General features: G+C 34.1%; 1 protein-coding gene across 8 annotated transcripts in view; it reads right to left on the bottom strand.

Annotated features, from left to right (window-relative positions):
• Window positions 1–5,280: 5,280 nt before the first annotated feature.
• The window catches only part of LOC118439698 (uncharacterized), a 69,511-nt gene continuing 63,423 nt past the window's right edge, over window positions 5,281–11,368 (bottom strand). For 7 of the 8 annotated variants that reach the window (XM_035861657.2, XM_085655336.1, XM_035861662.2 and 4 more), the window contains 2 exons: window positions 10,924–11,114; window positions 5,281–10,663 (listed from right to left, as the gene is read on the bottom strand). In XM_035861657.2, the coding sequence (XP_035717550.2) occupies window positions 10,497–10,663; window positions 10,924–11,114 (358 nt within the window). In that variant the 3' untranslated portion in view covers window positions 5,281–10,496. The remainder of the gene's footprint in view (window positions 10,664–10,923; window positions 11,115–11,368) is intronic. The other variant, XM_035861658.2, reaches the window with a different exon arrangement.

Raw genomic sequence — 11,368 nt, 5'->3', positions numbered from 1 at the left:
TTGAAACGTTTTTTTTTTCTTTCCTTTTTAATAATATAATTAACAATAAATATGTTCGTTGAGAAGTGTGAAAGTGTAAATATTCATTATAAATCCTAATGAGTTAAGTTAAATGTATAATAATTTTGTATAATGATCATGGAGAGAAAGATAGAGATAGAGAAGCTTTTCTTGATCGAAGAATAGATAATAAAGAGCGAGTTACGGTTTAATATCGTAATATCTCATCCGGTTTCCGATTAGTCGACTACTCGGACTCATCTCGTTCGTCACGGAGAAACGAACGATCCCCAGTTGGTCGGTCATCGAGGCGTGGGATTGACTCTCGTATTAGCTTAGCTACGACGAGAGATTTCTAACGATAGCTGACCAATACTCGTAGTTTGCGCAACTCGCTTGTTAAAACGACCTACGTTTTATCGGTCCTACGTAGACTACACTTTTCTCTTTTTACAAGGTGCGTCTTCGGTCATAATAAGAGGAGTCCTTGCGAGGGTGTGACGTTCCACCTTTCTTGCGCGATGCGACCTACTCGCGAAGAACATGAAGATTAGAAGTTTGCATTACGCTAATTGCGACACGGCTAACGCCTCTCGACTTTCTTATACTTACTCGTCCGACTTACGACTCCGTTTCAAACTATCCTTCTAATTAACTAAAAAGCACATACTATGTGAAAGGTGTAGAAAATCCTTTACCTTATCATCGTCTTATTTATCAGAGATACATATATAATTAGCACGGTACCGGAATAATTGGATGGTTTACTAATTACCAGGGATATAATTAACTTTTAACATATATCGATTTTATTTACGACCGATGTATCGTATTTTACCGATGTATCGTCTTTTACGAACAAGAAAAAGGAATAAACAATACGAAAAAGGATTTCGTATCTAGATCGGAATGTATACGACAGAAGGAAGGGAGCAATAGAAGAGGTTTTAGAGAGAATTAAAATAATTAAAGATGATTCGCTTAATTGAGCAAATATATTTGTATTAATTTTATTTTTAATGGTCATCGATGTTACATACAACTGATATGTTTCTTTATTTCTTTTTATTCTTTTTCTTTTTTTTTTCAAATTCTCTGCGAACCAGAAAAATGTATAAACTATACGAAAAAGTATTTCGTCTCTCGATGAGAATGTATTCGACGAGGAGAGAGGAAAGGAAAAAAGAGAAGAGAGGCTTGGCTCGCACGGGCCAGAGGGCAACACGTTTCTCTCATTACGCTCTTTGCCTCCTCGAAATCCTAACTGTACAGTACGGTCACCCCACCCAAGGCTTCCTTGCACCACTACCACCTCCGCCATCACCATTGCCGATGAACGACGTACAGGAACACAGGAATGTGCTCGATCATTTCGCGAAGTCACTCGGTTCGTTTCGATCATCATTATCGAAAACGTCTCGAGATCTTTCGATCTCGTCTCTCGTAGGATAAAGGAAAAGAAACAAATGTTCGAAGGAATTTAAAAGTGCAACATTTTTGTTAGAAATGTTATAATCCCCTTCAAAAAAAGGTCATCAAACGAAATAGTAAATTGAAAAAAAAAAGAAAGAAAGAAAAAAGAAAACCGAGGAGTTATCAAAAACCGCGAAATCTCTCGTGCATAGTGAAATATCCGATGATCCACGAATACAGGATGCATGACGTTTAAAATACATAATCCTTGAAGACCTTTTCTTAGAACGTAGCATTATTAAGCGGCGATAATGCACCACGAGGTTGCCATGCGATAGGACCAAAGTCACGCCATCTTAAGAGGTGCCATCGCCCGACACTTCAGGATTCTCTCTACCCTTTTCTCTTCTCTCATAAACTACGATGTCCACTTTTTTGAGATACGGCCTATCTTTAGCCGTTCAAATTGCTCGTAAAAAAACAAACGGGAGGAAACTCATTAAACCATTAATTTCTTTCTAAAGAGACAAAATGATGTTCGACGATCGACGACTAAAAATGATTTATATAAATTTCACTTATGTCATCATGATATAAATCGAAAATTTTATATCATTCAAACATTTCCATAATAAGAGAGTACTCAGTTGTATCGATCTAAGGAGTCTCACAAACTTCATCGATCATCGTTCATTCGAACGCAATGACGTTGGCTAATCCCATTCACCGTCTCTCGTCTTTCGATCGTGATAATGACATTTGAGAACGATCGATCGTTCTTACTCTCTACCGAAGTACTTGAATACACATACATATACGATCTACCCGATCGACCCTTGATTCGAACAAAAGCTAATTCTCGATCAATTATAAGACCGAATCCGATAATGAGGTTGCACCACGCAGCGTAGTTTTGTTCTTACCGGAATGTCTCGGCCGAGTCACAAACCATAGACTTATCTACTTTCACATTCCGCCGAGCGCGAAACGATTTGCCTCCGTAGTTTATTAACAGAATTTAATTGGGAACATAAAAGGTATCAAAGTGTCCTTACGAGTGTTTTAAGCTTGATTCATTCCTTTTCTTTTTTTCTTTTTTTCTTAATCAAAACTAGTCGAACGTTTCTCTTTATCTTTCAAGTATTTTTAAATCTCATATTTTCTCGATAATTTCCTGTATTATTGTTATAACAGAAGATACTCTTGGTCGTAAAGAAAGAAAATAATAAAAATATAAAGTATAAAAGAAGATTTCTTCTTGATCGATGCATCTTGGATAATGAAATTATTGCATGAATCAATTAAACGCGGATACACTTCCCACTCTTTCTTTCTCTCTTCCTCTCTCTCTCTCTCTTTTTCTCTCTCTTTCTCTCTCTCTCTCTCTCCCTCTCTTATTCTTCCTTCACTTTATTTGTGATATATCCGACTGAGATTTACGATCTAGAGACTACTCGGATTCGTCGTAGGAGGAAAGGATAGTTGCCGCTGGATTATTGGTTATAGGTGTACATACGTACGCGGCCATGAGGTAGGAAGATTAAGGGCTTATTACGAGTGCAAGGTAGAACTAATGAGCTGGCTACCAGCGAGTCCTTTATTGCGCCCGTATACCGTCGCGCAAATAAATTTGTTAGCGTCTGATTACAACAAAAAGCAAAGGCCGCCGTGACCGCCGTTTATCACGCCTAATTCAAATCCGTGCTGTGGTGAGAGAAAAAGAAAGAGAGAGATAGAGAGAAAGTGAGAAAAAGAAAGAGAGAGAGAGAGAGAGGGAGAGAGAGAGAGAGAGAGGAAGAGAGCAAAGATAGGAAATAGTTCTAATTGCGTCGTTAAAAGGTAATACTCATAGGCTACAGTCTCGATTCTTAATGAATTGCCAGAAGAAAAAACATGGAAAGAGGCATAAGACGATATGAATTTTGCATTTGCTAATTGCTATATCGTCATGATGAGAGATGTTCCTCTTCTTCGAAACAATTTTAATGCTTCACTATTTATATTTTTCTATGTGCAATTTCTTGCTCTAATTGATTATAGTTCTATTTTCTCTTTACGGACTCGTCAATTATATTATATTTTCTTTTATTTCAAACTTGACGAAAACAAAAGAAAGGAAGGAAAAAGAAAAAAGAGAAAGAGAGAGAGAAAAAAGAAGAAGAAGAAGACGAAGAAAAGAAAAAAAAAATAAATAAATATAATGCTCGAAATTATTGCGTAAAAGGTAAGAAGAAATAGGAAAGATTTCGATCGTGCATTAGAAAGCGAGTACGATATCGGTCTGTTCGCAAAAGGGCCGAAGGAAACTCCTGAAGCGGCGCGAATCGCGTGTCTTACGATCGTTGGCTCGCACAACCGATGACCTTGGCGTGACCTTCCTTCGAAGCGAGAAACACTCAGCCAGGATTCACGAGGGTTGTGCGTGCCGTGGCGAACGTCCTCTCTCGAGTTCTCTTTCGATTTAACCTCCGGCTATACTACATACTAATAAGAAGTACTATACGCCAAGTAAGTAACTTTTGAATTCGCCATATTTATTTCAATGCCGATATTTCTTTGAAGATAGAATTTTTACGTCGTAACCATTCTAAGAAATGAAATAATCGTAAAAAATCTTTACAGTTCCAGTTGCAAATAATTTTTTTAAAATGGCCTTAACGAATTGCAATTACTTTAACGTTATTATATTAAGTCGTTTCATGACTTTCATTTGACCACGTTGTGTTATCTCTTTCATCGTTAAAAAAAATTTTCTCGTCATCCATCATATTTGGATCAATGTGCATTCTTCGAATTTGTCTATCTCTGATGGTTTCCTATCCTGACATTTCTTTTCCTACATGTTAACTGTTTTTACAGAATTTAATTTGTCCTCACGTTTATCGCAAATGATATTCTTTTGTAATGCTAATTTTCGAAATGTATACCATTTTACGATTCTTTCAACGACAAGGATAATTGTGTGTAACATCCTGGTCTTTTTGTTCTCTCTCTCTTTTTTTTTTTCTTTTTGTTGCTTCTTCCATCATGAGATTCAGCAAAAAAATATTTCAAAAATACCTGCTATTTTTTGATTTGATATCGAGATAGCATCGCTGATAACAGGAAAGCGATATCAAGATAATGGATGGAATACGTCGATAATTGAAGTTGAGAATTTTCTTGCACTTTTAATTTTGTTTTATAAAATTGTTCAATAAGATTTTTCTTTAGAGAAAAAACTTTAATAATAGATTTTATTAAACAGTTAAATAACTTCTAAATTTCCAAAAATATTAATCGTTTTTATCGATGTTTCTTTCGTATTTTCTTTAATTCGTAGTAATGAACTGTAGTTAATATTTGCAGATAATATCTTTTTCTACTTTATCGACCGTAGGACACATAAAAAATTGTACGACTATTCACAACGGCATAAAATAGAAATTGAATGACAATTTCAATGAATTATCGATAAAGTAGATATACGAATAAACATTGACTTCAATTGCAAAAGAAATATAATCATATTTTTTATGTATATTTTATAAATATAAATATAAATATATATATATATATATATAAAGGATTTGTAAAGGGATAAGAAGAAAAGAATTTCTGCTAGATAAACGAATTATAAGTTGAATAATCGATTATATTTGGTAAAACATTTACAAGGTAATAAGACTTTTTTGTCATTTAACGTGTGTGTATTACATTTACAGGCAAGGCATCCTCGAAGACCGTACCAACTCTACGATAATCGTATTAATGTATAATGTTACTTATAAGAAAGTATGTACCATCAAATTATATCGATATCGTTATTATTAATATTTAATATTACGGTATTACTACTTTTATTATTTTTTCAGGAACAAATACATATTCTTTTTTGTTTTTTTTTTTTTTTTCTTTATATCTTATTTCATTGTTCAATATACATCAATTCACGATTATACGATCTGAAGAACTGCACCCCGCGAGAATAGACAAAAGAAAAAAACGAAATTAAGGAACGGATTACTTTCGAAATGTCTACGTCTATCGGAGAAGGAATAAACGATTGTGAAACGTAATATTGCGCGTCTTTCTCTTTCTCTCTCTCTCGCTCTCTCTCTCTCCCTCCCTCTCTCTCTCTCTCTCTCTCTCTCTCTCGCTCTCTCTCTCTCTTTCATACATTCTCAAACTCGTGCTCAGTTTAATCAATCAATCTTCTTCTTTAGTTTTATTTACGTTTTTTCTTTTTTTTTTTTTTTGCAAGATCACAATCTCTCTTTTTCAATGTTTCATCTTTACATTTTCTCTGTATTTATTTTCTTTTTCTTTCTTTCTTTCATCTTACTTTCTCTCTCTCTCTCTCTCTCTCTCTTTCTTTTTCTCATTATTATAAACGCAACGTCAATAGAGTGTCCGTATCACAGAGCAAACGTTCGATTATTCTTATTTTAATTGAATCGCGATTATAGGATATTTATACTTGTATCGGCGAAATCCCGTCTCTCATTCGTCTCTCCACAAGAACTCGTATAAAACGAGTCCCGCAAGATTCTCTCCCTCCCTCACTCTTTCTATCTCTTATTCACTCTCACTCGAAGATACGAAGCTTACTCGCATAAGGATCGTTAATAAAAACGGCATAAAACTCGTTGTGAATGCTATTGTTAGTTCGTCGGAAAAATCGTGAGCGAAGCAAAATATTTTCAGCATAAAAATGAAGTTCGGTGTGTACGATATTACGTATTGTATGTATTTATGTAAGCACATGTAAGTGTTGTACATATTCATGTGCATGCATCGTAGATAGACGCATACACATGTCATATTTCTTTGTATTTGTAAATATCTATAGTTTCTAAATATTATTAACGGTAGAGTACGGCTTCGTAATAGTTAATTATCCATCGGAAAAACACGGGCGATTCGAGACGATTTTCAAAGAAAAAGATAGACGCCTTTCTCTCGCTTACTCCTATCTTTCACTCTCTCTCTCTCTCTCTCTTTCTCTCTCTCTCTTTCTCTCTCTCTCTCTCTCTCTCTCTCTCTCTCTCTCTCTCTCTCTCTCTCTCTCTCGACTTTACTATCATCGAATGTATCGTGCGAAGAAGGAACGCGTATAATATTCTGAAGATCGAGAATTACGAATAAAACGCTGCAGAAGGAATCGAAACAATCATCGTTTCCGCGGGCAATCATTAATACAAAAGAAAAGTTTTCTGGAACTTAAGAAAAAGAAGATGCAACTAAATATGAACGGGAAATAAAAAAAGAAAAAGGAAAACGATCGATTCACGCAATAATTCTTTTTCCCCCGTTTGACGGTATTTTCATGATTTTTTTCTTTTTTCTTCTTTTTTTCTTTTTTTTTCTTTTTTTTTTCTTTTTTTTTTTGAAAGATCAAACGTCTCCAAAATTTCATTACTTTTTTATTTTTATTTTTTTGTTCTTTTCACCTCATGGAATGTGTTTTGCTTGTGACGGCGACCCTCGTTATCTTTCGCCGCGTAAACTTATTACGTTCTGTACACGTTAACATTTGTGAAGTTTTATTTTGCGCATAAAAGAAAAAGAAAAACAAAACAAATAACTCGCGTAAAGTTAAATAGGAAAGAAAGAAAAAAAAAATATCTTTGCACTGTACTCCCATCCCATCTTCCTCTCTCCTAATCACACACTTCCCTTGAGGACGATGTTATAAACTATGTACAAAAACAACGACATGATAGAATTAACACTTCTTTTTTCTCGACGTGTAATATAGAAAATAATTCTTTCTCAATAGTTCTCTCTCTCTCTCTCTCTCTCTCTTTCTCTCTCTTCTTCGGAGAGCCGTCGATCAATAGAGATCTCAAATTCCTACCCCTAACCCCGCGCACTATAGGTCCTAGATAGAAAACAATATTAATAATGATGATAATATTAATATAATAATAATATTATTAATAATAATAATAATAAAATTAATAATAATAGCAATAAAAGACAATAATAATCGTAATAGTATCGGTAATAATGACATCGATAAAAATATTCATAATTAATAATAATAATAATAATAATAATAATAATAATAATAATAATAATAAAAATAATAATAATAACAATAATAATAATAATAATAATAATAATAAAATATGAGGGGCTGGTATTAATGTGATCCATGTCGCTTGCCTGGTTATCATCCGTATGATCGATAACGTGTTTTAATTAAAAAGTGACTCTTTCGCGGTTACAAGAAGAAAAAGTCGTTCATTCTTCACATCTCATTCTTTTTCTTCGTCTTCTACCTTTTCTTACGTCATCTTAGAAAAAGAAAAACCGCAACGGCTTTAATATAGTACTACGTTATGTTTATAATATCGATAATAATCTGTGTTCTTTGGTAACACGGGTGATGCGTCCGGTGACCACAAATACGATTTAGAGCGTATTGTCCGATCGTGATAAGATGGTCCCGATAATATTAATAGTTTTCTTAATATTTTTCGACTTTTTTCATATTTTCTCTCTCTCTCTCTCTCTCTCTATTTCTTTTATTTTTTTTTACATTTTTTTCTTTATTTTTTACTTTATTTTTTCTCTCACTCCCTTCTTTTTTTTGTACGCATTTTCTTTCCTTTTCTCGTATCAGCTTTTACCCTATTCTCTATTCCATCGAATGTAAAACAATTATTTACTATCTCTCTCTCTCTCTCTCTTTCTTTTTTTTTCTCTTTCTCTCTCTCTCTCTTTCTTTTTTTCTTTCTCTCTCTCTCTCTCTCTCTTTCTCTGTCTCTCTCTCTCTCTTTCTTTGTCGTCCATTAATTTCGGGGCTTTAATTCATCGGTTATGATGAAGTATCTCGCATCGTAAACGACTATTAATTGGATTCGCTTATTATCTCTCGCTTGATTTCTTTTTTATTTTCTCTCCTCGCCACGCATATCGACGGGAATAGAAAAAAAAGAGCCATCTTGTGCGACTCCTTCTTATATTTACGTCATATATATTACGTATATATATATATATATATATATATATATATATATATATATATACAAACACATATATATTATGTATATATATATACCTGTATATGTATATGTATGCATGCTGTATGTGCCTATGTACACGTATCTACGCGCGCATACGTATGCACTGGCACACTTTATTTACACGTGTATATAAGACTGAAAATTTGTTACATTTTTCTTGCTCATTCGTTCATCCTATCTCTCTCTTTCTTTCACGCACACATAAACACATGTATACACGCACGGACACACACAACATTCTTACTTTCGAACACATAATGCTTTTCTCGGCTAATCTTGTTATCCACCATCTCGAGATATCATTTTTATTATTATTTTTTTCGCTTGTAATATCTCAAGTTCCGTAGAATCTGATGGATGATACATGTGTACAAATAACTCACGTAATATATATATATATATATATATATATATATGTATATATATGTATATATATATATATATATTTATATATGTGTAAGTATCATATTTACATAACTTCGAATTACAATTTAATGGTATTTATCATTCCAGGAACATTCGTACGCATTAGAATGTTTCTCCGAGAGAAAGGGAAAGGATAACATGATGTATTATCATAGATGCGATTCTCGAGAAGAAATCTGATTTTTTTTTCTTTCTCTTTAGTTTTTTTTCTTTCTTTTTCTTCTTTTTTTTTATTTTTCTTTCTTCTTCTTTCGCTTTAGAAAATACTAACGTTCCTTGAAATGAACTTTCCTCTCATTAAATGACCTCTTTACCTTTTATTTTCTCTTTTTTTCTTTCTTTCTTTCTTCCTTCTTTTTCCTTTCTTCTATCATACGCAGCGCAGACTTACATACGCTTGCTCATACATACAAACACGCACGCACATACATACAGATACTCACAGATACATATACAGCGATTAGCAGACACGAAAAAAAAAGAAAAAACAAGAGATACTGTACGAGACAGAAGGATTTTTCAATATCATTACTTCTTTCTCCCTCGTTCTTTTAAAGTCTTACGAATAATAATAATATTAATATTAATATTAGTAATAATAATAATAATAATAATAATAATAATAATAATAATAATAATAATAATATAATAATAATAATAATAATAATAATAATAATAGTAATAATAATAATAATAATAATAATTAATAATAATTAAGTAATATTTTCGTTTGTAGTTTCTCTGTTTATGTACACCCTGTTTGTAATATTTGTTTCTTAGAGTTTAGATAATTGTAAGTGCTAAGGTAATAAGATTTGAAAGAAGCGCAAAGGCTTCAGTCAAATTCGTCAGGCGCATGCGCATTGCAAATGGAACGAATATCCGTTGAAACATCGCTTTGCTCGCTCGCCTGGTTGATTTCTTTTCTTTTCCTTTCCGTCTTTCTTTCTTCCTATTCCTTCTCGCAACTTTCGCGAGAGCATGTATACATATATAAAGGAATTCTTCTCCTCTCGAACGCTCGTCGACGAGATTCCTCGTCAAACTTCTCTCCTCTTCTCGGCAGAATTCTTAGCGACTGTAGAAAGCGAGTCGTAAGAAATGGCGAAGCATGACGCGAACTCGAAATTCCTTTCAAAGGAATAAAGGCAAAAGAGAAGAGGAAAGATATATATATATATATATATATATATATATATATCTTATATATAATATATATACATACACGCATATATATATATGCTATATACGTATATATATATCGTATATATGTATATATTTATACATACACATATACATATATCTAATATATACATGTATATATATATATATATATATATATATATATATATTAGAGAGAGAGTGAGAGAAAAAGGAAGAGAGGGAGAGGGAGAGAGAGAATGAGAGAGAGAGAGAGAGAGAGAGAAGAAGGAGAAAACGGAAGGCAGCCGATACGTATCTACTATTCAACTACCAATCCGATCGCTTCTCTCGATGTCGAAAAGATTTCAAAGAACCGTCCACTTCCGGCTTCTTCGTCCAGCTCCCTTTGACGACGACGACGACGACGACGACGACGACGACGACGACGGAATCAATTCTGCGAGACGAGTTCATTTAGACGTTGCCGACGTACACGTAACTCTATGGCTGCTGAAGCAACAGTTGCTCCAACTCGTCGGCGGACCTTAAGAGAAAGGCTGCGGATTCCCGATATCCGGTTATGAGCTGCCTCACCGCGGTCATCTCCGTCGCGTTCAATTTGTGACTCAGCAAGGGCTTCGTATTCTTCATGCTCAGGTCTGTCGGCCCTACAATAGAATGAGGGACTTAATAATTATTTGAAAATTACTATATATTTTAACATCTCTACTTACAATTCTAATTTCAAAAGATATCGTAAACGTTGATTCAAGAGAAATTAAAAAATGTTCGTGCTAGGGAGATAAATGAGAAGAAGAAGAAGAAGAAGAAAAAGAAGAAGCAGCAGAAGTGCAAGAGATGTATAAAAAAAAAAAAATAGAAAGGAAAGGATCGAAAATAATAAGAAGACACCAATAACCAATATTACTTTGTGTACCGTTGCTCAGTAGTCCCGAGGTGAAACTTTGAGTAGGATAGAGTCCAGCTGACAGGGTCGGTGGTACCGTTGTGGGACCGGCACGTTGGAAGGCCTGACTAAAGTTTGGTCTGTACATGGCTGTCGGTGCACCGCCACTGGCAACTCCATTAACCGCCGACGAACTGACTATCGTTGCTTGGCTGAAAAAGGAGAACGTTCGACATATTAGCGATCCGCCATTCTTCGACTGATTTTATCATAACCGAGCGAATAATATATCGTGAACAAATTTCTCGTAACTTTTTTCTTTATCTCTTTCTCTCTTTCTCTCTCTCTTTTTCTCTCTCTCTCTCTCTTTCTCTCTCTCTCTCTTTCATTATTTTTGTCGAACACAATCGGTAAGAATAAATAAATTGTAACAGCAACGAATAAAAGAAGCATCAGTGATTTCTCG

Source organism: Vespa mandarinia, chromosome 2 (assembly GCF_050613455.1).
Source record: "Vespa mandarinia isolate Hongniang chromosome 2, ASM5061345v1, whole genome shotgun sequence".
Taxonomy (NCBI): domain Eukaryota; kingdom Metazoa; phylum Arthropoda; class Insecta; order Hymenoptera; family Vespidae; genus Vespa; species Vespa mandarinia.
The sequence above is the reverse complement of the archived record's forward strand: the minus strand, read 5'-3'. Positions and strand labels throughout refer to the sequence as shown.